Here is a 26,810-nt window from a genome sequence, read left to right as displayed (position 1 = left end):
AAATTAGTGTTACTTAGTCTTCATTCCCCCCATATTTGTATTATTATTCCCTGGAATAGACTGTTTTTGTTGTGTTTTTTGTTTGTTTGTTTTTTGGGTTTTTTTTGTTTTGTTTTTTTTCATGTTCTAAAGTCATTGAGCTGACGTGCGAGGTATTACCCTCAGGAAGTGAAAGTGGGTTGTAGAAAAGGAGAGTCCTCGGTGAAAAACATCAGAACCATCACACCAAAGAGACGCTGAACACGGTCACGTTTATTTCAAAACATAAAGTTGAGTCCATATTAATAAATACTTTTGACACTGAATGTAGAAAACCTACTGTGCTTGCTAAAGAACCGGAGGAAAGGTGACCTTCTACGCCCAGGCCGTTGAGACGACAACCTGGGAGTAGGACCAGCCTCACGGACGTTATGTGCAACTGGGAGAGGGAAAGAGAGGACTTGATAGAATCAGGAAAAATCTGCTCTCCTTTTCTCACGAGACCCTTAAACTCAGAAATCTGAAATTGGAAAATGCACCTTCACACATGCACCTGGGGTTTTGTTTTTTTCCTCATTTCGGGGTGAGAATCCCTGGTTGGTGGGCAGGGTCAAGGTGGAGGGCGGGTACCCAAAGTGAACCTGGGTCAGGCCGCTCTGGTTGGTAATAGGTTCACGAGGCCCTGAAGAGGCCAAGCAGGCTCATGGCCAAAGCTCAGAAACAACCACAGTATCGTTGACCCAAGAACTGGAGGCGCCGCACAGCGCGGACGGCCACCTCTGCGAGTTCTGTGTAGACTTAGGTCATCTCAACGTTCCCTTCGTATAAGCCCAGTCTGGCGGCTTTCAATCCAGCCCCCGAAGCCTCTGGAACTCGGGGGGTAAACGTCAGCCAGCCAGGCCCCCAAGCCCCTCACCCCCCTGGTGACTCATCCAATGCCTTTTCCTACAAACATTCAGTCGAAACAGAACCTCAAGGACTGGAGTCCCCCGTCCTAATTCCAACCAATGGTAGGGAAACGCTCTGGAAGGGGACGAGCATGGCCCCGTCTCAGACCCGCCTCGGGTGGGAGTGGCCCGTGCCTCCGGGGGCGGCAAAGACCCCCGGCTGCTCCTGGCTTGCTTGGGTCATTTTCCCAGAAGATGGAACTCTCCAGGTCATAGTCAGTGATGGAAGGCTTCAACCTAAAAGCGGCCACTGTGGCGCTCCCTTTGGGGAAGTTTTGGGTCAGAGTGAGGAAAGAAGGAAGCTCTTTGTGATAGATGATCTAATGGCAAAGAGGAGGAGAAGGTGGCAAACGAGAACAGGAGGTTTGTGCCGAGACCCCCGAGCAGACCCCGGTCCCCACTGCGTCGCCTTCTGAAGGCCAAGATTGAGCCCACAGCAGTGACATGCTCCCACTGGGCGACTAGAGACATTTCCACTTCCCCGGCTGGTGGCGTCACGGGGCTTTGGGTTTTGAAGCTCGGGCCTGGGGAGCTTAAGCAGTGGGGCTGGGCCGCACAGCTTATTATACCTGCGTGGGGGCCACAGGGAGGCTTCAGGGAGCCGTGCGTCGGCGCGGGGGAGCAGGACGCGGCAAGTGGTTAGTTACATTCAGAGCCTCTGCAGACAAAACCCTGCACAACCCTGGGGCCTTCCTCGTCGATTTGTCCCCAGAAGTGGACAGGTCCCGGACCAAGCTAATTCATGGGGTTCCTTCGGGAGAATGACGATGAGCTGCAGGAATAGTCTCACTTCCCAGTCCGGGAGGCCACCTGGATGGCTTTGATCCACTCGGTGCGCTCCTTGGGGGTGGCCGCTTGCAAGAAATAGTGAACTTCATCAGCCGTGATGATCTCAAAGAGGTTCTCTTCTTCACTCTTCCTGGCTGGTGAAAAATGAAAGCGAATTACGGTGCGGGTGCCCCAGAAAGGCCGCCCAGCGCTCCCTCCCTTGGCGAGGGCTGCAATCTTAATGTTTTCAGTGTTCTGAGAGAATTAAGTGTGTGGTTTGCAAATTCCCCATCCCTGTGTGATCATATATAGTCATTGTATAATTATAAGTTACAGATAGGTACAGAGTATGCTTGTGTGCTTGTGTGCGTGTGAGCGTGCTTAAGAAATGAGTAAAATTAAATAAATAAATAAATAAATAAATAAATAAATAAATAAATAAATAAATAAATAAAATAAAATAAAATAAATGAGTAAAATACTCAAGGACAAACATTTCCTTTTATCCTTTACAAGCAAACTAGATTTCTCACTTTTGCACATCAGCCATCTCTAATGAGTACCTCACATAGTGCCTACTGAGTACTTTCCCTCCGCTCATAATATAAACCAAGAGCTGACTCAAATATCTTAAAATTAAAAACAAAAACAAAACAAAACAAAAACCTTAGACCCACTCCCAGGACCGCCGGGACAGCCTTGTTTTTATCACGGTCTAAGAGTTTCTGCTGAAACATAAAAACATAGAGAACTGGCCAAGAGTGTGATTAAAACATCCACATCAAATAAGAAATCATAATTGTATCAGGAGAGGTCGGTGAGCATACCCAGGGGTAGTGAAAATCTAGCTTTTGCAGCTGTAGTGTTTTCCCCATCAGCCTCTGTAGCACCATAGACCCAAAATGACGCAGTAAAACCAGGGCCGGGATGTCTAAACAACCTGCCCCCGGTGAAGTCTGCCTGCACCGGCGCGGTTATTCTGCGCACCACATCATAGACTTGCGACCTGTCGGGTGACCCCTCATTCCAGAGGAGGAGCTAAGGCCCAGATGCGTTAAGTGATTCACCCAAGACCTTGCCACCAACCAACCGCAGGCAGGTGCCCCTTCCCCTCACTACTGCACAGACCCCGCTTGCTGTGGGAGATCCCTGGTCTGCACGTGCCCAGGGTCCTCCCTAAGGGACGACATGGCATCAGGAGGAACAAGTCTCTCCACCTAGGCCACTTCCAAGGGGAAGCTTTATCTCAGCACTGCTCAAGGATGTGCTCAAGGCATCTAGAAAGCCACTCCTCCTCTCCAAGGCCCAGAGAGCCAGGGCAGCATGTGGGAGAAAATGACTCTTGGTGTCACCCAGGTTTTCAGGCAGCAATTCCTTCGTGCGAAGCCTGATTGATTGATTGATTGATTGAGGATTGCTGTTGGCTCCGGACGGCCAGGGGTGGGAAGGAAGCCTCGGCAGACACACGTCTCTCAAACAAAACTTCATTCTTACCATCTGGGTTGCTCTCCACGGAAGTCACGACACAGCCTCTCAAGTGAATTGCTCCCAGAGGATCTTCTCCCTGGAGAAGAGAGGAGCCCCTCGTTAGGGTTTCCAGTGTACAGATACACCTCATCCTGTGGGCATGGAAGCCGCCCAGACCCCCCCGGCACAGATTAGGGCATCAAAATGGGTAAGAACAGAAGGAGGCCGAAGAAAGCCCCTTCCAGATCCCCTACCCCCCACTTCACTCGGGGAGGCTGGATGAAGAGACACAAGCCAATCCAAGTTCCATTTCTGGAGGAAGGTGAAGGGCAGGTGGAGAGACCACATCGCCATGTTGCATGATCGAGCTGTTGCATGTTTCCAGAATTCTTTGGCCCCATGCACCTGACACAGCGGCCTAACCCTCGAAGGAGGGAATCAAGGAGCTCTGCCCTGCGATCGGAGGCCGACACCCACCCCAGATGGAGCTGTCTTTACACCTTAGACTTGGCCTCTTTTATTAAGGAAAAGGCCCTCTTCTGAGTCGCCAACAGCCCAAATGGCTGTGACTCACTCAATGCTCTCATCCAAACCGGCCCAGAGGAGGAATCATCACTTTTTTGCCCATGAAAACAAGAACGATGACTTGGACTGGTTGAGTTCCTCTGAAAATATCGGATTGGGACAAACAAAGCAAAAATGATGTTGAGTTGGCCAAAATAAATGACAATATGGCGATGTTTTCTTTCAGCCCTGAGCTTATGCTGGTCTCAAAGCATAAGGCCTCACACCTTCCCAGTGAGAGGGGAGAGGAGAAGGTAGAGGAGGGTCGGAGAAAAAGACGTGGGAGGGTAAAAAAAAAAAATGGGGAGAGAAACAAGCAGAAAGGAGAACAGGAAGCGCAGCTAGGAGACGCAGTGGAGGCTTTGAGGGCAACGGGTTTGTTGCCCACAGGCCCTCACCCCGGCGGCGGGGTCGTAGTAGTGCAGGTAGGCAGGGTCTTCTCTCAGAATAAACTTCCTCACTTTCCAGTTTTTCCTCCTGTGCCCCTGTGTTCAGGATCAACAGAAGAAGGGGAATGATGAGTTCCTGGAATCGCTCTGTAATAAGTCTCAGTGCACTTGAAACAAACAAAAACCAGGTAAAATATTAACCCCCCCCCTCCCACCAGAAAGAACCAGGCCCCAACCCAGGTCTTTGCCAGGGAGAGAGCACTAGGACCAGTGAACAATTCGGGTGTTGGGATATTATGGATTAGTTGTTTTCTTTTTGTTTTTAAAGACTTTATTTATGAGAAAGAGAGAGAGCACACCTGGGAGGAGGAACAGAGGGAGAGGGACAAGGAGACTCCACACTGAGCCCAGAGCCTGCAGCGGGGCTCGATCCCAGGACCCCAAGATCACGATCTGACGGAAACCAAGAACCAGTTGCTTAGCCAACTGAGCTCCCCATGTGCCTCCTGGATTAGTTGCTGCTAAGATTGTCTTCCCGCTTCAGTATCCTATGGGATGGTGCTGTGCCAAGGTACGTACATCCAAGGGGCGATGCAGAGGTTAAGACGTAGCCCTCTTCTTCAAAGAGTTTATAACCCACGTAGAGGTATAAACTAGCAAATGTCCAACTGCAGTAATTGGTATGGAAAATGGATTTCAAGGGAATTAAATGTGGGATATGTAATTGTGGGTTTGGGAGGTCAAAGAGACTCATTAAGATCTGGACTTACTCCCAGTGGACACACAGGAGTCGGATGGGTGAGAAGGAGGTGGGACGACTTGACAACAAAGACGCAGCAGTGAACATGCCAGGCGTGTGCAGACACTGGTGACTGAGACCGGGACGGCTAGCACAGGGGGGTCACGGGGAACGGCAGAGGCAAATTCGGGAAAGGGGAAAGAGACCCTAAGGCACAAGGTGAGGGTTGTTGCTGATAGCTTCTGAGTCAGAGGCGGGAAATCACACTTTAGGATGATTAACGTGGCGACCTCACGGAGGGCCGGCCAGCGGGCCAGGGTAAAGCTAAGCCAGGGGAAGGGGGAGAAGGTAAACAGAAGGTCATCAGGAAGCGACCGCGAGCATCCACACGTAGAATCATCACTAGGGACTAACATCGGGTGGCAGCAGCGGAAATGGGAAGAAATCCGCACCGGGACAGACGTGATGAAGGAAGGCGAGGAGGCCCTGGGCCTCTGAAACAGGGCGACGGCGTTCAGACCGTGAGTTCGGTCAGTGGGGCTCGGGTCTTGTTTACCTTTGTTCCCCCGGCGCCCAGCCCTGGGCCTGGCACGGGGACTCTCACCCCAGGAGCTGCTTCGTGTTTGTGCGTAATTGCCTTGAATTACCCAGTTTCTCCCATTAGCTTCTCACGATTTTATTAAATGTCATGGAAAACCTGATTTCACTATTTCCCATGGAAAGTTCAAATGACTTAAATATCTCCAGGAGCTCCATAATAGGTATATATATATAGACCTATAATATATATATATATACTCTCTCTCTATATATATATATATAAGACTAGACGATGTATAGTTTCCATCTTGCCAATATGCCGCGTATTATTTGTTCATTCTCAAGCCCCACGTGTTGGCAGGCACGTATACAAATCTTCCAATACTTTCCACGTGCTCAAATGGGGAAAAGTGAAGCATCTGTGGTTTTAGCAAACAACGCGTCCTTCATAACACCAGGTCAGAGGAGTTTAAAGGGAGCCTCCACGAATGGGCCTCGGTTATCTGGCCAAGCTCGGTCAAGGAGCTCCCCTCCAAAGAGGCTTTTACTTGCTTGAAGGATGGAGCCAGGAAGCTACAGAGACCTGTGGGAGGACGCAGCTATTTCTCTCCATACAGCATATCCAAAAATACTTCCGCAAAGCATCGACTTCTAAAATCCCTTTAATGAATTCTTGCCCTTTGCCTTGGCTAATGTTGCCCGTGAGACGAGATTACTAAAGTGTCTGCCTGACGCCACTTCCTCCTGTGGACCTGTGGGCACACATTTCAGGGTCTCTCATGCCGCCACTGGGGGAATGACAAGTTCTTATGAATCGTGGAAGAGGGAGGTCACAGGAGGATGTGAAATCAGCCAACCCTGGCCAACTGCCGACCGCCGTTAAGCCCTCCCTGACATCCACGATGGGACTGGGACGCATAGAGAAGTTTAATGTTAGTAAGTGGGGATCAGGGATCGGGTCGTCTTTCATTTAATGAGTATTTCTGGGAGGGGTTAAGGCATGTGTGAACGAATGCCTGGGGTTTCGGAGAATTGTTGTGGATCTTCCAGCTACTTATATTTAATTTAACTTGCTCTACAGGGACACCCGGGTGGCTCCGTGGTTGAGCGTCTGCCTTCAGGACCCTCCCGGCGTCCTGGGATCGAGTCCCACATCGGGCTCCTTGCATGGAGCCTGCTTCTCCCTCTGCCTGGGTCTCTGCCTCCCTTTCTGTGTCTCTCATGAATAAATACATTAAATATTTTTTAAAATTTGCTCTACAAAGGTTCATTATCTATTACAGACCACGGATGCTGAACTACGCAACAGATAGGAGAAAGACACATAATGCTTTGTCCTTCCTCATCAGAAAACCTACATACACATGGTTGACGAATGAGATATTTTATTCATTCTTTCATAAAAGAATGAATTAGATTAAAGGGATTACGTTGAACATAAATCACTATCGTTCATCCTCAAACTTGCTACATCCCCCGAGTAGAATTATTTCCTCTGGGACGGGGGAGGTAGGAAGAATGGGGGGAGGACTGACCTCCAGTTGGACACCGCCACTTCCCACCTGTGAGGTGTGGGACACAGGTGTCCTTTTTCATCATGAGCCTCCTACACACGTTAACCCTGGCCAACTCCCAGGAGCAGACACAGAGCGGTTTCGCTTCATGATACTGGAAGAATTTTTTTTAATCCCCTCAGGTGAGTCTGATAGGAACCAGGTTATAAACTCCCGAGCTAAGAGGATGGAAACATTAAAGGAGGCAGGCCGTCAACCAAAATAGAAGAGGCTTCTGTTCCCTGTCCCTCCCCACTCCCCCAAATTAGGGGAAATAATATTGTAAAAGAGCAAAATTTCCGAATGCACATAGATTTCTGTTTTCTGTTAAAAGGTGGCTAAGAGGGATGACTCTTCAAATAAAGAAAAAGGCCAGCTCTGTGGTTCTCAGCCTTGGCCCCACACAGCAGAATCACTTGCAGAGCTCGGAAATCCCGAGACGCCCACCTAATCGGCCTGGGTGCGTCTTTGACAGGTCCCTGGCGGACTCGACCATGTGCCAAGTGGGCCAGCTGCGGCTAAACTGCAGCTACCAAAGGTGACGTAGAGGAAGGCGAGGAGGAGCCCAGCAGCACGCCTGCGTCCAGTCCCCGCCGCCTGCCACACACCCTCAGATGACCGTGTCTCGACGCCCGGGTATGGCCTGGGGTGCTGTGCCCACACCTGACACCGTCCGGCCCAGACTTCGTCTACCCGCGTTCGGCCTTCACGGTCCGTCTCCTCAGGGCTCCCTCGACTCTAGACTAAGCCTCGTCCCATCAACCGACTCAAGGAAGTCGCGGTTGACAGCAAGATAGTTACAGGCGGAATCGGGGAAATAGGGAAATCACAAAATTCCTTCCCAAGCTCCTCTTGTCTTAACATCCACCTTCAGGGGCAGCCCGGGGGGCTCAGCGGTTTAGCGCCGCCTTCGGCCCAGGGCGTGACCCCGGGGGCCCGGGATCGAGTCCCACGTCGGGCTCCCGGTGCATGGAGCCTGCCTCTCCCTCTGCCTGTGTCTCTGCCTCTCCCACTATCTCTGTATCTCTCATGAATGAATAAATAAATAAGAATCTTTAAAAAATAACAAGTCCACCTTGTGGCACCTGTAATCAAAGAGCCGGGAACACGGCAATGTTGGGCAGGCCCAGGGGTTGCTGGCGGCGCACAGGCGCAGGCCAGAGCCTTCCGTATCGGAGCGGCCCCGTCCTCCGTCTCCCTCTAACCTGGCCGGGGTCACCGCGTCCCCGACGTCAGGATCCCCTGCACGTTCTTTTGCAAACCCTCGCTGCACCTCCCCCAGGGCCCTGTCCTCTCAAAGCCTGCTGTGAAGGGGAGTTCCCAACGGGCGTCCTGCTTCCCTTGAGGAACTCCAAGTCCGTGTCTACACCTCATGCCCACCCCACCCCAGTTCCTGTTTTTAAGAGTGAGCCCAAGCCCGGGGCTTCTCCCCTGCGGCCGAGGGCCCGCCTGGCCCCGAGGCGCAGACGCCGGGATCAGCTCTCACCGTGGCCAGCCCCGGTCCTGGTCCTGCTGCTGCTGGCCCCGACGTCTCCTCGGCCCCCGCCCTCGCATCCTCCTGCCCCGACGGCCGCCGAGCCCGCAGACCCGCGGTGTCCCTGCTCCCGGGATGCTGGGGCTCCGAGCTGGCCCGGCCGGCTCCCGCCGTCCCCCTACAGTCCAGGTCGTGAGCCCCGCTCCCGGGGGCACGCTGGCTTCTCATTTCCGGGCCACTCTGCCCCACGACGGGTAGGCGAGGACAAGCACTTGGCCCATCGGTTCCTTCTCCGGTGGTGAGAAGGGCACCACTTTCTGGAAACCTCTGCCCCGCGATGCGGCTACAGAAGACCTGCCCGTTGGGAGCCGCGCCTGTGCCCGGCCTCCTGCCCGCCTCCCGCCCCGCCCGCCCGTCTAGGGGCCGAGGACTTGGCCGAACAAAACCAAAGCCGTTGGGAAGGAGAAGTTAAAAGGCCTGGCGAGGGCGAGAAGACGGGGCGGGGAAGCACGCACCTGCTTCAGCAGACAGCCCTGCTTGATGATGACCCCTCGGAACTCCTCCTTCAGAATCACGTCATCGTCGCTGGAATTCTCTTCGCAGAAGAACCCGCTGTCCGGCTGTTGGGACACCGAGCGCTCAATGTGGTCACCAGCCTCGGCAGGTGGCTACTTGCCAGTTTCCTCTCTGCCTCCCCCTCCCTGCAGGAGCGACTGCAGTAGGCTCCTTTGCTCCTTCCTACCCCAAACTAAACTTCAAAGGTTGTCCTTGGCGGGACACCCGGGCGCCCAGCGGTTGAGCATCTGCCTTCGGCTCAGGTCATGACCCCGGGTCCCAGGATCGAGTCCCGCATCGGGCTCCCCGCATGGGGCCTGCTTCTCCCTCTGTCTCTGCCTCTCTCTCTCTCTCTCATGAGTAGATAAATAAAATCTTTAAAAAATAAATAAATAAATAAATAAATAAATAAATAAATAAAGGTTGTTCTTGGCCCGCTCATTTCCCCTCCCCCGTGTCTTGTCTCTGGCTGCTTGTCCTTGCTTCTAGATGCTTCCTCATCTCCACCCAAGTGTGACCTTGGCGATACCTAGACTTTCCTTTTCTCGGGCTCCCCAAGCTATGTTCCAAGTCCAGCTCAGCACAGTTCTTCCTTGTTCAAAGCTTTCCTCCTCTGGGCGCCTCATGGCCAAGTCCTTAGAAGCGGAGTTGGCTAATTTACAAGACACTGCGTGACACAATCTCCATTATGATCTTTACTGTTTAGCCCCTTCGACTTTGAGGAGACCAAGAGCATGACGTGTCCATCCAGCCTCATGTTCCGAGGTCAAGAGGGAACTGGGACCTGCTCAGCTACACGCAGGTAATGAATCATGCAGAGGAAGAAGCGGTGCTCGGGTGGGTATTTTTAGAATCCCACATTTAAATGGCTATAAACAACCAGATCAAAGGTCTGGGAAAAAAAACAAAACCAAACAAAAACTGACAGTGGAACTTGCCCCAAGTGAAATGAAACTCGCTTGGGGATATTCACTTCATTTTTGTAAGAACGTGGTTCTCTTAAGTACTTTCCTAACTTTTGTGCTCTGACCCCAAGTTGAAACAAAACTGCCAAAATCCCCCTAGAAATCCGCAGTGGCTGCCTTTCTTATATGGCCCAAGATTAGGTCCATATTGTGCAACGTATCCTTTCCCAATCCATGATACGCATATGCGGAAGATAAACAAGACGAATGGGGGCAGGGAGGGAAGATGATTGGGCGAGGGGACGTGGAGAAACACTTTTTGTGTCAAGAGTCATCAAAATACAACTGGCACATCGTGAGTTTACAGATCTCCCTCTAGAAAGGAAGCTCCCTCAGGGCCACAGTTTTTGCCCAATTATTCTTTTTTTCACTGCTGTTGTCTCCTTTGTCTAGGAACGTGCCTGGAATGTACTAGGGCCTAATAGGTTGTTTTTTTTTTAATGAATTATTGCTTAGGATAAGAATAAAGTTTTAAACGTCCACTTAAAAACAATGTGCAACGAAACAACATTTATCTTCAAAGGGAGTCACTGGATACAGCAGGCATTGCAGAGGGGGCCAAGTCGGGGCTGGGTCCTTTCGTTTGCACATGTGGGTGTGAATTCAAATCAACCCACAATGTGCGCGGGGCAGCCCCCAAGACAGGAAGAGTAAGCGGGTAGCATTTCTCACTTACAAAGTAGTAGAAGGCATCAGGGTTGTCCAGGAAAGGGTTTTCAGCCATTCCATCCGCTGCATTCTTGGACAATTCCCCAGCGGGCTGCAGGTACCCTTCACCGAGCAGCGAGGACGCAATCATGAGGCCTTCCTGGCGATTCCGAACGGACTTATTGGACACCAGCCAGTCGATGACACAGTTTCCTGGATGGGACCAGCAGAAGGAAGGTTAATGCGCTACCAAAGTACCAGAGAACAAGCCGCCGACAGTTACCCCTCAAGAGCTCCAGAGTACCCACGTGTCTGACTTGTCTCGTCTTCCCCGTGATTCCAAGAAGGAAAAGTGAAATCAGTGGGATAGACTCTTGGAAACAAAAGGTATCTTGTAAAGAGCTTTTACGAGCATCCACATGCTCCTTAAGGAGCAACACATGCATCAAAGAAACAGGTTTTACTGACTCACTCATTGACTCTATTCATGAGCAGACGCTAAAAAAATAAATAAATAAATAAATGATTTAAAAAATAATAAAAAATAAATAAATGAGCAGACACTTATTGAGCATCCACTAGGTGCTAAGTGCTGAGATGGCTACTGGGGATGCTCCCTCGGGGAATCTAAAAGGAAGAGATGGGCTGTACTTAAGGATTGGGACTAGCGTTCTGCTGCGGATCGGTGTGGCGCCCTCGAGCTACAGGGTCAAATCTGCAGGAAGGTGGGGCGAAAGGGGTGGTAGGGTGGGGGGCGCTGGTGGGCACTGGTGGGAAAAGATTCAGGGAGGAAGTAGCACAGCGCTCAAGCTTAAAATATGAGTATGTGTTTGCCAGGTACACCCAACAAGGGCTGAGGGGAACCTGCACAGGCCGAGGGAGCAGCGCATGGGAACCGAGGCACACAGGTGTGAAGCAGCCCCTTTGGGGGGTGGAGGTCAGAGCTTGTAAGAAGAAGGCTAAACGACAGAGAGAGAGAGGGAGAGAGAGGGGGGAAGGCACGAGGTGAGTCGGGGAGCTTTGACGGCATGAAGACTCATTGCAAATCCTGATCACATCATTTGCAGGCCTGGCAGTGACCCTGAGAAGTCCTCTAATCCAACGGCTGCCTCAAGAGAGGATTGCCAAGAGGACACAAGGAAACTACCCAGAAGAGGGAACTGACCCGTCAGTTGTGTTCCCAGCAGGCTACAATAAAGCTTTGTATTAAAAATGGCCTATTCTGTACGAAGGGAGCCAACCAGCGAGCCAACCTAACAGGCAACAAGTTCCGCGTCATCAAAGCAAGAGCGGCAGGACATGCTAACCTTTGAAACAGGAGTTGGTTCGTGAGCCTTCCGGGAATTTCGTATATGAAAGGCTTTCTACCCACTTTTTTTCGTAGAAGGATAAACTCATTAACACTGCATATCTGCTCCTAGGCCTCAGAGTGAGCCTCTAGAAGAGTCGGGGCGGTAATGACAGACCTCATTGGAGAATGAGAAAATTAGGGCCCAGTGAGTTTAAGTGACGTTAGGCCTGAGCTACACAGAGATGGCCCGTTGCCCAAGGGTTCTAGCCCTGGAGCCCAGGTGTGCTCGGTCAGGTGTGCTGAAGCTTGGAAAGACCAGTTCAGGCTCCCCATCGTCCGCCGCTCAAGGTCCTCCGGCACTTGTCAGCAGTACGAGAGTCCCAGTCTCTGCCTTAGTCTTGTTTCTCCACCGAGACCACGAGGCTCCCACATGACACCTTGACCCCACCTGGATTCTAGGACCCACCCTGAGCCTCAGTGGACAGGACTTGAGAAGTTCCAGCCCTGTACTCTGGGAGTCAGGAACACGCTGCACAGGGAATGAGTATGGCCTAGACCTGGTGCCGGCATCTATTTCGGAACCTCCTCCTTGTCCCCTTCCTTTGCTAGAGGATCTGCCTTAGTGACGTCACTCCTGCTGGAGTCAGGGCCCTGCTTTGCTCTCGCAGTTTCCCTTATCACTCCCACAGCTTGGAATCTCCGTCCTAAATGTCAGCCCTGACTGTCTGATGCTATTAGGCCACAACCTTACTCTCCGAGGCTGATTCCTGTTGGATACTGCCCTCCCACTGCACATCACACTCTACCTTTCTGACTTTGACCTGGACCATTTTCATGAATCATCTATTGACTGCTTAACCCCTCAGATTCTACATCTGTTGTGTCTTCTTAGAGTTTTCCTCTCTTGATCTCTTCTGTTACCGTAAGTAAGGCATGCCCAGCTTCTAGCAATCTAGCCGCAAAGTGCATGTCCCATTTGGCCCCCTGATGAACTATGAGCCTCACCAAGCTGGTCATTTGCTTTTCCCGGATGCATGTTCTGGATATCTCTGCCCCATACCTTTGTCCTCACCATACTTAATGAAATGCCGCCAACTCTTTGGGTAAAAGTTAGGCACCGATTTATATTCATCCCAACTACCCCCTGAGTTCTTTCTCAGGTTCTTTCTTTTCTGAACTCAGAATTGTCCATGCAGACATATGACCTCTTCATATTAACCACCCTGAGAGCTCGCACCATATAGTATCTAGTGTGTACCAGGCACCATCCCAAACGCATTATAGTAAGCCTATGAAGTAGATGCCCTAGGATGATCCCCTTTTTATGGACTACAAAAGTGAAGCACAGGGAGGCTAAGTCATCGATCTAAGGTTTTACAGCAAGTAAGTGGCAGAGCCAGGATTTGAACTAAGGCAATCTGGCTCCAAAGAACATGCTTTTAACCTCTGCGCCATCTACCTAAACTCAGGACACTACCTGCCTGACCCTGCACAGCCTCAAGCATCTCTAACATTTTCACTTAAGTCTTTCATTGTATACCTTGATTCCTGTTTATCATCTTTTTTTTTCTTATTCTCATCAGTTTTTATTTTTTTATATAATAAATTTATTTTTTATTGGTGTTCCATTTGCCAACATACAGAATAACACCCAGTGCTCATCCCGTCAAGTGCCCCCCTCAGTGCCCGTCACCCATTCACCCCCACCCCCCGCCCTCCTCCCCTTCCACCACCCCTAGTTCGTTTCAAGGCGGTGTCTATTTCAACATCATGCCATTTATTTAGGGAGTGGAGGTCGGGGAGAGACCCTTTGATTGATTAGCTGGAACTTCTGAACCTTTAGCTTGACCAACAGAGTTCTTTTCCACCTTTCTTTCTGTTTCCATCCTGGCGAAGTTCAATTTCTTATGTTCACCAATCTGTGTTCTATGACCCCATTCGCCCACCACGCTTCACGCCCCCTCCCACATGTGAGGCTGAGCGAGAACTCTATATTGCCTTCCCCAGGTGCCCCATTTCAGACTTGCAAGGCCTTTTACCTGTGAAGCAGTGATTAAATATCTTCTTGTCCTTCTCTAGATTGAGTTCTTTTATTCCTTTCTCGATATCTTTCATGGACAGATACAAGGCACTGTGCAGAGATGGAAACAGACAGGTGAGTGGGGAACCTTCCAGAATGGCAAATCCTCTCTGGGAGTCACCACCTTGGAGAGGCTGGCCATGACCACAAGCTTCCCCCATTCTCAGGTAGCCCCTGAGCCTAGTATCTCCATTGGAACAGAAGCAAAGGGTCGGGTTCATATTTGGGTGACTCTGTGGCTTATATAGCATTGAGCAAAATATACCAGGAAAGTACTTAATATCTCTTACATTCTTTAAGCTCTTTGGTAATTGAACTCCTAGTACCTGAGTAGAGAGTTGCCCCTGTGAGGTGCTAAGATGACAGGTTCTCAGGGCCAATTGTCCATACACATTCTAGATCTTTAATGGCCCTCACTCCTCATGTGTCAGTTCTTTAAGAGTCCTTCAAGAGACCATCTGTTGTTGATAATTGCCTCCAAGGAAAGGAATGTTCTGACTAAGCTTATCTTTTACTCTAAAAATTATGAGGGATGGCAAGTTCTCATTTGTTTTACTTGAAATAATAAACAAAAGATGGCCTTGCCAGAGAAATTGCAGACAGCAAAATAGAAGGCCACTTTCATGTATCCTGTGGCTGCACAGAACACAAGGATCATTCCCATTTAGCACTGACAGCTGCAGCCACAGACACGGTCACTGGACAGCCACTCCCAGCAACCCTAGCTGCACCGGGCACTGCCTCTTGGGTCATCACCAATAAGTTTTCTTGGTGAGGGAAGGTGCTTATTCTCACCAAGCTCAAAGCACAGACTTTATCAAATCCCTGTGACGTGCTAAGACCTGTGTTGGGCTTGCAGAAGGGGTTTCTTCTCTCCTCTCCCAGAAATTCTCCCCATTTTGTAAACAGAATCCTCGTTGGACGTGTTAAGCAACCAACATGGAATTCTTCCTACCAGGGCTCCTGCTTCAGGGTATGTTCAACATAAAAGCAAAACTAACAAGTGAAGAGATTCTAAGGGGAAGAGGCTCATGTAGTAGCAGATGTGGAGCATGCAGGAAGGAAAAAACCCTGACCCCAACCACTGGTCGATGCTGAATTTACCCGTGAGCCTCTGAAAACCTTCAGGCAGCAACTAACACCTGCTAATCCAAACCAGCAAACATAAGAGACCACGAAACCAAGTTAGGGCACCAATAGCTTCTGCCCAGAATGGATATTCACCCTGACTGGCTCTTGTTGGCTGTATAAGTGCATGACCTTGAACTTGAAACAATACCTGCTTGGACACATAGCCCCGACCTATCTAGAGATCCTGAACCTTACTTTCAAGGCTACCGTATTATGGCTACTTCATAAATGCACTTATGCGTTCTCTCTCTTTCTCTGTCTCTCTCTCTCTCTCTGCCAAGATTACCCAAAACGAGGGAATTTATTAGCCTCTTCTCCTCATCTGCTAGAGCTTGGAGAGGCTATGATCACTCTCCTTCAGACTCATGGAAACACCTCAGTATACCAAGCGCCAGTATCAGCTTGGAAGAGTGGATACAGCCTTCCAAGGTGACCGAAGCAAGCCTGGTAGCAGGATCTGTTGTGAGCTTTCCATAATGGGGAGCCAGGGGCAGGGGGATGAGGAAAGGGGCAGTAAAGCAAACACAGAAAATCACCCTAAGTCAACGGTTTCTGGCAGTCGAATGGACCTCCTGGTGGATTTCCTCGCGAACTTTTGCCCTCCTTCAATGCATTTAATGGCCTTCTTGGTGTCCCGAACCCAGGCATCTCTCTCCTCCAGGAAGGCTGCTTGGAAGAAGTGGTCCTGCTGTTTGGTCGTAGTGATCTTAAACACGAACTAAAAATCAAAGCACATCCCATTAGAAATGATTCCTTTCGAAGAGCCGAGGCCCCTTATGAAGCAACCCCATTCTGGAAGTGCTTGGCCAACAGAAACCCAAATGCCCAGGGTGGAATGTGGGTGGTGGTGAGAGGGACAGACCCAGGGAGCACCATTCCCATTGCAGGCTGTGCGCAGGCTTAAAGGTCAGTGCATGGCAAGGTGTCCACTGTGGCTAACGATGTTGACTCACCATCCTTTTGCCAAAGTCTTGACAAGGGCTAGTCAGTGTGCTTCCTTTCAGGGGAATCATTCCTTTGGGGCTGTTGTCACTTTTCTTCTTGTAGAATTCAATTCCATCTTCTAACAGTACAACCCACATGGGTTTCCAGGTGTTGAACACACTTCCCTGTAACGACAACAAAAAGAGCTACGCAATGATGTTTTCCAAAACTGTTCGATAATGGAGCATAACTTGGCAAATAGCCTCGCTTTGGCCAGAGTGGATGCAAATGATGCACATTCGTATGACCAGGCTGGTAAGAAAGCAGCTTCAGGGAAGAAGGGGACTGCCATTCAGATGGAAATTTTTTTTAAGAATTTTTTTAAGAGAAAATGTATATACATGCACAAGCTGGCCTTCAGCTTCCCAGGGGCCATTACCAAGGGATTACGGTACGGCTCTCTATTCTCCTTGTGCGCTTCAGTCTGGCTTTCTGTGGCTCATTTTCTGCTCCCAACCCTGCCCCTGTGTTCATTCCACTTAGGGATGGCAAATAGATTCTATCTCGAGCGTCAATTGAGACTGAAGCCATAAGTGGTGACATGCTAGCTGCAGTTACTTCCATCCTTTGGTCTGATCAGATTTTATCTGGGTGTGAACATCAAGAAGAAACTCAAAGAGCCACCTTGTGAATGAGCATGAATAAGTTATATGAAAATCACTTGCAAAATGCTCTAGGAGGACAGAGTGAGACTATCCATGTCAATGTGGCCTTAGGAAAATCCTTATTTAAAATGTTTTCAGTGGGGGTTAATGCCAACCGCACTCGTAGCAATAAATTAGCCATTCTGACTACATCAAGAAAGTCTCTTTCTTATCTATATTATGGGAGAACTTTGGAAAAGGAAGTGGTTCTTTGCTTCTCATCTTTTTTTTTTTTTTTTTGCTTCTCATCTTTGAACCCGTGGTGTCGCCCTGTCATGACTACCACAAAGTAGAATTATCATCCAGTTTCCAGCAGATCCTGCTGCTTATCTTAAAATACAAAGAGTATTTGTAAAAAATAGATCCAGTTGCCCAAAAGGAAGACTATTTATGTAACAAAGATAAATACTGGTGGGACTATCGTTGTGCTTGTCCAAGTGTTTCCTTAGTTTTAGTCTAATTTAAAAATAATCTTAAATTAGGGCACAGTATCTCTTTTCTGCACAGGCAGGATAGCTCTCCATACTAACACTGGATTATTTCTCTTTTTAAAAAATAGGCAATGTCAGACACATGAAATAATGTCAGTCAAATGCCTTTCTGTCTTACATCTATCTGAAAGAAATTCATATTCAGAATATAAAGAGCTCCTGCAAATTAGTAAAAATAAAATACAATCTGTTTTTTAAACAGGAAAAAACTGAAAGTGATACTGTATTAAATACAATATCCGAAAAGGCTTTGAAAAGGTGTTCAAAATCACTTTTCACCGGGGGAATGTAGATCAAAACCAAATGAGATACCTGTACACGCCCACAAGAGTATCTAAAATTAAAAAGATTAAGAAGAGCAAGATTTGGCAAGGATGGTAACCGGAACTCCCATACATGGCTGGCAGGAGTGCAAAATTGTCCATCCAATTTGGAAAGCTGTGGAGAGTGCCCTAATTCTTAGAAGATACATGTTGAAGTATTCAGGTGTGAGGTGGCATGATGCCTGCAAACTTTCCTCAAGGATGTCAGTGTAAAAATGTGTGTGTGTGAGAGTTTATACAGAGGTAGGGAGAGAGAAAGCAAATGCATCCTTTTGTTAACAGTTGATAAATCTAGGTAATCTACTATTTTTCCTACTTCTCTATGGGTTGAAATTTTTCATAATAATTGAAAAAAAATTGATAAATAAATGAACAACGCATGACACTATTATACATTAAAATTCAGGATATATAAAAAATAAAATAAAAAAGTGAAATTCAGGATATACTTTTAGGGAAATATGGGAGGTCTATTTAATTTTTAAAAAAGAAAAAACTGAAAATATTCAAAGATACATTCACGGAGGTAGGAGTAAGAAGTTGGGCTAGATGACTGCAAATGCCTTTCAAGTTCAAACTTCTATATCCTACCTCAGGCCTACCAAAGGTTAATAACGGCTGCAGTCCCTCAGGGCTTTTGACCTTGGAACTGGGGTACACTGGGAGAGGTCAGCCAACACTGCATTCCTTCTGTGGACAATTAAAATACAGCTACTCCGGAGCCAACTGTTCGACATGAGTTCATTTGAGTTTCCTAATTCAAGTGCAGCCTGAGGGACCCTGTCAGCTCACTCAGAGGAGAATGTGTCCCCTGGGATTCGGGCTCATTACGCACAGCCAGGAGGCCGAAGTTCTATAAAACAAAAGAAATCTGACCATTTATAAAGTGGAAACTTTCTTCCAGGCTTGGTTGTGGTTAATTAGGTTGGGGTGATGCACTTGGTGTGTGCTCTCTCCTCGTGGCTATTACTGCAGCTTCTCACTGGAGTTAGCTGTCAGCACCTCTCTCAGCCACCCCTTTATTCACCCCTTCTGTCCCCAAGCCTCTTGATGCTCATCAAATAGCACACATGGAAGTGTGATCAAGGAGCATCCGAGGATATGCTATATGTTGGCAAATGGAACTCCAATTTAAAAAAAAAAAAAAAGGAGCATCCAAGCCAGAAAGGCATTTAGGATCACCTGCCGACACTCTCATCCTACAGGTAAGAATGTTGAGGCCCATTTAAGTGACTGGGCCTAGACCACCTGCCCAGTTGATGTGGACTGCGACTAGAATCCAGGCTCCTGGTTCTCGATTTTATGCTCTTTCCATTTTCCCTCAGATGCCATCATCATTTTTGTTCTTACATAACCAAGTAATTCTGGATTCTAAATCAAAATTTTTAGACCACTTAGCTAGCCATATATACAAGCTCAAATATATATATATATACATATATATGTGAATATATCATAAATGTATAATATATACTGTACATTACATAATCATAAACTAGGGACTTATTTATAATTGAGTAAAAGCAATCATATAAATAATCATAAGATATATCTAAATCATATTATATCATGATTTTATAGATACATAATAGATATGTTTCATGATTTCATACATATGGAGAGCATTTTTTTGTTTTTTTCCCATTATAGGCCAAAATCTAAACAATTTCAAGTCACAACAGGCAGGTGTTAGATGCTGAGTCAGATTTAGTATCTCGGGTCAAACAACTGCTCATCATCACGGGACTGCTACAGTTTAGTGCACAAGAGTCTGACAACACCTGACACCAAAAGGAGAAATCTTAAAGGACAAGATATTTGGCCATATATAAAATTACACCTCTACACATTAAAAAAAAATCCTGCAACAACTGGAAAACACGTATAAACGTGTGGATTTTATAACCTATTCTCATATAACTAAAGGTTAATATTCTCAATATTTTTTTGAACTCTTTAAAATCAATAAGAAATAGGGATCCCTGGGTGGCGCAGTGGTTTGGCGCTTGCCTTTGGCCCAGGGCGCGATCCTGGAGACCCGGGATCGAATCCCACATCAGGCTCCCGGTGCATGGAGCCTGCTTCTCCCTCTGCCTATGTCTCTGCCTCTCTCTCTCTCTCTCTCTCTGTGACTATCATAAATAAATAAAAATTAAAAAAAAAATCAATAAGAAATAGACAAACACTCCTAACTTCTTAAATGGGCAAACGACATACACAGGCAATTCTCAGAAGAAAAGCCTGGATTGAATAAACATAAAAAAATGCACTGCTTCAAAAAAAAAAAAAAATGCACTGCTTCAAAAGCACTCGAAGAAATGCAAATTAAAATTAAAAAAGATACGATCTTTTTATTTAATGCGATTTTTAGAAAGATATATAAAAATGTACTAGTGATGATTTTGGGGAAATAGCATTTGAAAAAAAAGGAGCTCTGTGAGTCAGCAGTTTGATGTGGGCTGTCAAAAAAACTCAATCATTGTAGGACTATATAAATAGAGGCATAGGATCCAAAGTGATGAAAGTGATATTGTAACTTTAGATGGAGGACTTCCAGTAGGTGCCCATGGATCTGGATCTGAATAGCCCAGGATCAAATCCCAGCTCTGCTACAGTCTAGCAGTGTGACCTTGAACAAGTTTTTAAACCTCATTTTCCACATCTGGCTAATGGGAATAATGCTACAACCTATTTCTTAGCGTTATTGGGAGGTGACATGAACTACTCCATGGAACTTGCTTAGGGCAACAGCTAAAAGAACACGGTAAGCATCCAATGAATACTCCCTATTCCCTGTAATTCTGTGCCTCTAAGTGCACCTGGAAAATGACCTCATGTTCAGGAAACCTCAAAGCTGTGGATAAGCAGGGCCAAGCAGAGCAGATGAGGACTGTCTGCAAAGGTGTGAAACATTAATATAGACTGCTTGGAAGCTCAACAGGTGGAGGTCTCTGAAAAGAAATAAAAAGTTTGCTGCATAACTTAAGGGAGAAATTTAAATTAGTGAGTTCCCCATCGCAAGAGGTATTCCAGCGTGCTTGTTAGTGAATTAGTTAAGAAGTGTAAGCCACAGTTCAACGAAATTCTTAAATACTCAGTATTCCTTTCAATCTCCAGATTCTTTGTTTTTTTTTTTTTAAGATTTTATTTATTTATTCATGAGAGACACGGAGAGGCAGAGACACAGGCAGAGGGAGAAGCAGGCTCCCTGCGGGGAGCCTGATGTGAGGTTCGATCCCAGGACCGCGGGGTCACGGCCTGAGCTGAAGGCGGATGCTCCACCGCGGGGCGGCCCAGGTGCCCGAGGCAGGCTCTGCTTACACTGTTCCCACCCTGAGGTGGGGGGACCTTGATGGACAGCTCCAGGTCAGAGTGACCACTGCACCGACTGAGGCACGCTTGTTTGTGTAGCTTCACTGAAAGAAGCGACGACTCCCTGCTACGGGGCAGGGGAATTTGAATGTGGTGTCGAGCCCCTCCCAGACGCCTCCCACGGAGTGCAGACACCCCCTTTCACTTCCTTCCCCTTTCCCTGACTTCTCCTTTCGTACATTGATGTTGATGCTTAGCTGGAATTGAAAGGAAATTACATTACGGGGAAAACTCCGTAACTGACTTCGGTGGAACTGTGAGGAGGCCTCACCTATCCTCCCCGACTCGGGGGCGTGTCAGCTTCGGTAGATGGTGCATTGAATTAAGTCCTTATTGCTGCTACATCATAAATTGTATCACCTCATTTTCCGAACCGATCCATGAAATTGCTCACATGACATCCCGGATAAATGGTCATTTTGGCACCTACGTAAGTTCTTCGAAGGCGAGGACACTAATCTATTCAGTAGGATATTTTCTACATGAGTAAACAAGTTGGACAATTTCTCAATAAAAACAGAGGAGGCGAACAATAGAGAAATGGCACCAACCAAATGCTCAACAGAGTGATTTCCGGAGTCACAGGGCTTTACATTCAAATCTCAACTTTGCCTCCTCCAGGCCGTGTGGCCTTAGTCAAGTCATTTAATTTTTCGAAACATTTGTCTCCTCCCCTGTAAATGAAAGTAATACGGCACCTACTTGCCATTGCTGCAAAGGTTAACTGAGATACTGTACTTGATGGGCTTAGCACAGTGGCTAACTGGCAGGAGGGGCTCAAAGAACAGTGACCATGTAGACAGATACGATTCCACGGTGTGTAGACAACGGGGTGAAGTCATTCAGACCCAGGCTTGTCCCGGGCACCATCCACCATGGCAACAGCACTCCGGAGAAGAAAATCACTGCCAAACGAGCCCCAGGTGCCACTAGCACCAGGTAGGCCTGGCCCTCCACGACCCCAAGGCCACCGCTGAGTTACAGAGCAGCTCCACCACTTAACAGCCGGGTGCTTTGGGGCCAAGCCTTTTGCCTCCCTTGTACCTCAGTTTCCTCCTCTGAAAAGTAAGGATAATAGTTGGGCCCACTCTGGGTTGAGTTGCTATGAACATTAAATGCTCTGGTGGGAGCAATGCTCCCATCTCTCTTTGCTGCAGGGTAAGGACCAGCTGGTAACCACCCTCCGATATGAGGGTGACAAATCGACAAATGCAAATTGCTGGGGACCCCTGATGGTGGTGTGTCCGGAAGGTAAGATAGCTGGGCAAAGGGTTCCTAGGCTGGGCCTCCTGGCTCTCCGGCTGCCCTGCGCCCAAGGCTCTCTTCCTCCCCACCCCCGCAGCCTTCTGCGGCCCTTTGCTTTCCTGCACCAGCACCTCCCACCCTTCTCCTTCCCGCCGCCCCGACTCCTGCGCCTTGGCCCAGCCTCACACAGCACCCCAATCCCGAAGCTGCTCTTGGGATCCGCCCTGCTGAACGCAGTGCCTGCTGTTTGGTTGTCGATCTGCCAACATCACTTTGCTCCCTTAACCTCTAAGAATAGGTTAGTTTGGGACATGACTCGGTGGAGTCCAGCTTATTCATTGCATGGAAACTGCTCCTCTGTCTTTTTTTTTTTTTTTTTAAACTACGAACAATTACAAATACATCCAGATCGGCAGTGTGCTCTCAAGGACGTCCAAAAGATGTCTAGGTTTATTGGTTGGAATTAACCCCCAAGCAGAGAGAAAGGGAGGTTGAGGTCACTAAACCCAATCTGGCCCACGGTACAATTTGTCCAGGCCTCACTGGAGCTCTGGTAAATTCATCTAATCTCCCTTTCGCTGGCTTGGGTAGGCCTGCAAATGGAAATAAGGATACCATCACAGAGGTGATTAGGATTGAACGAGGTCATGTTCGTACAGTGGCTAAGCCGCTGCTGTCTGGTCAGCTCTAGGTGCTCTTTTTTTTCCCCCTTAAAGTCAAAAGTGACAAGATCCTGAGGCAAGGAGGTCTAGGTCTTACTAAGAATGACAAAATTGCAAGGGGATAAAATCATGTATTTTTCCTCCTTCTCGAACTCTCATTTTATTTGAAGACCTAAGGCAGGGGGCAAAGGAGGAAACTGGAATTGTAAAATGTGAGTGGTCACCCTGCACAGAAGAAAAAAAAAAAAAGGAACATCTCATAGTCAGTCCATTGACCGTCGATCCCAAGATTTCTGACTTAACGACATCCTTGCACCAGCTTTTCTAATATTGTATTTTGCCACTCAAAACATCTTATCTCCAATGAAGTTATTTTACAAACCAAGATATAGGGAAAGGGATGTCCTTTATTACTACCCAGGTACCTTAAGCTGAGTAAGAGAAAAAAATAAATGAAGGGAGATTCATATACTATTGCTTGTCATGCTCTAACATCAAAAACCACAGTGAAGGCATCCAACCGCCTTGCCAGAGCAATATTTCTATGGTTTTTTCTTCACTATTACCTTGGCAACCAACCCAGAACCAGTGCATGTCCCTCTTAGCAACTAGAAAAGGACCTTCATCTACTGAAGCGCATATCAAGACGAATATAAATAATCATGGTCGCATACGTAGCACCTACTACGCACTAGGTTCCTGACACCTATAGTTTTTAATCTGTATGTATGAGGTAACCGAAGGAAACTGAACGTCCAAAAACATTCCTGGGAAATTCTGGCTCCAGGTGCAGTCCTATAGCCAAGGAAGGGAGTCCTTCTGAGACAAGCATGCCTTCAAAATGATAATTAGAGAATCTTAGCACAGTACAACAAAGACTGTTCTAAAAGGTCCCAGAGAAAAATGCAAAAACTACGGGAGATGTAAATTATAGATAGGAAAATGAGGCAGATGGAACATGTGAAAATGTCAATATGAAATTCCACTAATGCCTTAACCTGGGTACATTTTTTAAATTGGCTTTAATAGGCCATAATCTGAGAGAAGTACTCTCGCTGATCAAAAACTATTAATGTAAATAAATCTGTAAGCCTGGCAAACCGAACTCTTTCACCCCCATCTTCTAGTGAGGCGGCCTCACTTAGTAGAGATTTAGTCTTCTATATTTTTTTTGTAATTTATGGAGTTTTTTTTTAATTTATGGAGTTTAAAATGTGAACATACAAACTTAAATAGCAGCAATTTTCACCGCAATATGTTTCCATTCACTTGCTCTTCTCCAAATAGTAGGTCAAGCAACCAGGGAAGAAACACAACTTTGATTATTACTCAACACTCAGAGGGAATGGTCGACGCCTATTGCAAAAAAAAAAAAAAACAAAACAAAAACAAAAACCATGCACACCTCTGCGCGTGTATATGTGTGTCTTTTCCAATTTTCCAAAGGAGTTTTCACAATAGCTAGAGATGCCACATGAGCTAAAGAGCACACCATCCCCGGGCTCCTCTCTTCTCCGGCACCACTTACGATTCTCACTTCCACAGATACGTTACAAACCTTAACCCACGTTACACTGACTTCAAGAAAATCGTGGTGGAGGGGGCAGAGTTCAGCCCCATGAGTCAAAACCCAAGCCGGAAAGTGGGTTTGTCAACTGTCACAGCCATGTGACCTGGGGGCAGTCACCCAGCTTCCTGGTCTCAGTTTCCTCTTCTGGAAATGGGAGAATGAGGTCAGGTGATGTCATGTCCCTTCCAGCGTCAGGTCAAAATAGAATCAGGCAACCATGTGTGCTGCTTAACCCGCTCACAAATAGAGCATTTGGGGCTAAAATGTTAAACCCACGAATGACCTAAAATAGGCACATTAGGTGCTCGCTCCATTGAAGAGCCAAGCATCTGAAAGACTGTAGTGAGCGGGGATCCCTGGGTGGCGCAGCGGTTTGGCGCCTGCCTTTGGCCCAGGGCGCGATCCTGGAGACCCGGGATCGAATCCCACGTCGGGCTGCCGGTGCATGGAGCCTGCTTCTCCCTCTGCCTGTGTCTCTGCCTCTCTCTCTCTCTGTGACTATCATAAATTAAAAAAAAAAAAAAAAATTTAAAAAGACTGTAGTGAGCTCGGTCTACTTGTGACGCGCTGGGCCCACTGGGGTCATTGTGAGAACACTTGTTCACGGAGGTGTTGCCCACAGGATGCCAACCAGCCCCGCGTGTGAATTCACACAACGACATGACATGCCCCCGGCATTAGTTGAAAAACCAGCGGTGCTAAGAAAATTCAATTTTTTCATGCCATAGCCAGTGAGACGAAAGCATTTTTGAGTGATCTTGGGTCCCTGTCCCCTGAACTGTAGAAGTACTTCCTCCTACCTTAGCAGTACAGCAGATAAATGGACCCAGAATGCTGAATGAAGAGATTTGAGCCCAGCTTAAGACAAAGGTAAGGTTTTTTATGCACCCATTCTTAGGAGACGGCCCAAGAGATCGGCTACGATTGCTGTGTCTTTATACCAGCTTCTCTTTAATCCCCTTCTCTTTCCTCTCCTCCATAAATAAATAAATAAATAGATAAATAAATAAATAAATAAATAAATAAATAAATAAATAACGGAGGAGGGGAATTTAAGTAACAAAGAAATAATCTCTCTGAGTAACGTCTAGAGCAGAAGAGTGCGAGTCTTCGAGCACAATGTACACATGCAGCTCCTGACAGGAGTTTCCTAAATCACGGTGTAGATTTTGCTGAGGCCCCCACCTAGAAGTCTAGAATTCTCATCCCCGCAAGATGAAGCTGCGCTGGTGCCTGAGCTGGATTGTCCACCTGTCGGAACCAGAATGCCATGGATCCGTGGATCCGGTGCTGGCCCCCCTCCCTTGCTGCACCTGCTGCGCTGCTCTCCGCGCCAGCCCAGTGGGTTCAGTAGAGAACATTGCTAAGGTGAGCGAGTAGAGAGCCCCAGGCTGCGCCCCACTGCTCCCCAACCCCATCTTCAGCGAGACCCTGGTGGGGGGCTCTTCTGCTTACCCTCTTCACCAGGTAGCCCTCCCTGATCCGTTTTGGCTCCATGGCAGGTGGACCACCAGACCGCGAGTCCGCTCTCCCCGAGCCCCGTGAGCAGCTCAGCCTCCTCTGAGAGCTGAGACAGTTGTGGGCAGCTCTTCTAGAGCGAGTTCCCTTTCACAACTTCCCATCTGCTGGCCCGATCGCATGATCACATCCTCTTCCCCTCCCTGGGGTGGAAGACCAGAATAAGGAACCGCAGGCAGAAACTACCCATTCTTTGCTAACTTGGGAGACTTATTGGGAGTGCAGTTGGGTTGGATAGTCACCCCAGTTACATTTTTACTGCTGTAAACAAAGCCATTCACCTAAAGAGGAAACAAAAAAAAAACGACAGTGAAAGAAGAGGAAAATGAGCAAGAAAATCCCATTTCATTTAGTTCTTACAAGAAACCCATGGGGAAGTGATGTTACTGTCTTTCTCTTAGCTATAAGGAAACTCAGGCTCAGAGAAGAAAGCAATCGTCTCAAGGTCACCAGTTGGCTAAGAGGTGGATCCGGGGGGGACCTCACCCAGTCTGCTGCCCCACATCTGACCTGAGAACTGGGCGGCACACAGAACGGTCGCCCACAGTGGACCTGTCAAAGGGAGTCCACGGGCAAACATCTTTGAGAAGTTTTATCCCTATAGTCCCAGCTTTGTGACTCCCCTTCGGATGAACAAACTAAAGCTCCTCCCAAAGCACTAGAGCAAAGACTCCTCCTGGGATGGTGTTCGAGCTTGTGTTTCCCAGACATACTCGGCCGCAGAATTCCTCTTCGAACAATTTCTGTTACCATCCGTGTTATGGGTTGAGTTGTGTTCCCCTCAAAAGAAGTCCTAACCCCCAGCACCGTAGAATATGACCTTATTTGGAAATGGATGTAATTAGTTAAGGTGCAGTAATACAGGAGTTGACGGACCCTTGACCACTATGACTAATGTTTTCTTAGAAGAA

General features: G+C 47.8%; 1 protein-coding gene and 1 long non-coding RNA gene across 3 annotated transcripts; one reads left to right on the top strand and one right to left on the bottom strand.

The window, feature by feature from the left end:
• Positions 1-232: 232 nt before the first annotated feature.
• On the bottom strand, positions 233-26,005 carry PLEK (pleckstrin). Its single transcript, XM_072746105.1, has 9 exons — positions 25,837-26,005; positions 16,044-16,199; positions 15,627-15,808; positions 13,919-14,010; positions 10,617-10,801; positions 8,936-9,040; positions 4,124-4,210; positions 3,189-3,258; positions 233-1,849 (listed from the first exon to the last, which is right to left on the bottom strand). The coding sequence occupies exons 1-9, from the start codon at positions 25,876-25,878 to the stop codon at positions 1,713-1,715; spliced, it is 1,056 nt and encodes a 351-aa protein (XP_072602206.1). The 5' UTR covers positions 25,879-26,005; the 3' UTR covers positions 233-1,712.
• On the top strand, positions 4,380-7,295 carry LOC140597501 (uncharacterized). 2 transcript variants are annotated; one of them, XR_011999313.1, is made up of 3 exons: positions 4,380-4,685; positions 6,165-6,325; positions 6,475-7,295. It is a non-coding gene; the product is annotated as an uncharacterized lncRNA (long non-coding RNA). The 2 variants fall into 2 exon arrangements; XR_011999314.1 differs by having other exon boundaries at positions 6,165-6,329; positions 6,475-7,173.
• Positions 26,006-26,810: the final 805 nt, after the last annotated feature.

This window comes from Vulpes vulpes, unplaced genomic scaffold (genome assembly GCF_048418805.1).
Source record: "Vulpes vulpes isolate BD-2025 unplaced genomic scaffold, VulVul3 u000000657, whole genome shotgun sequence".
Taxonomy (NCBI): domain Eukaryota; kingdom Metazoa; phylum Chordata; class Mammalia; order Carnivora; family Canidae; genus Vulpes; species Vulpes vulpes.
Note: the sequence above shows the minus strand (reverse complement) of the source record. Positions and strands in the feature narration are given on the sequence as shown.

Excerpts from the sequence above, each read along its gene's own strand:
- PLEK (XM_072746105.1), bottom strand. The coding sequence starts at position 25,878 with ATGGAGCCAAAACGGATCAGGGAGGGCTACCTGGTGAAGAGG. Across the intron at positions 14,011-15,626 it reads CCAGAAACCGTTGACTTAGG|TGCCTTGTATCTGTCCATGA; the intron begins GTGATTTTCTGT and ends ATCTCTGCACAG. Across the intron at positions 1,850-3,188 it reads CGTGGAGAGCAACCCAGATG|CCAGGAAGAGTGAAGAAGAG; the intron begins GTAAGAATGAAG and ends ATTTTTCACCAG.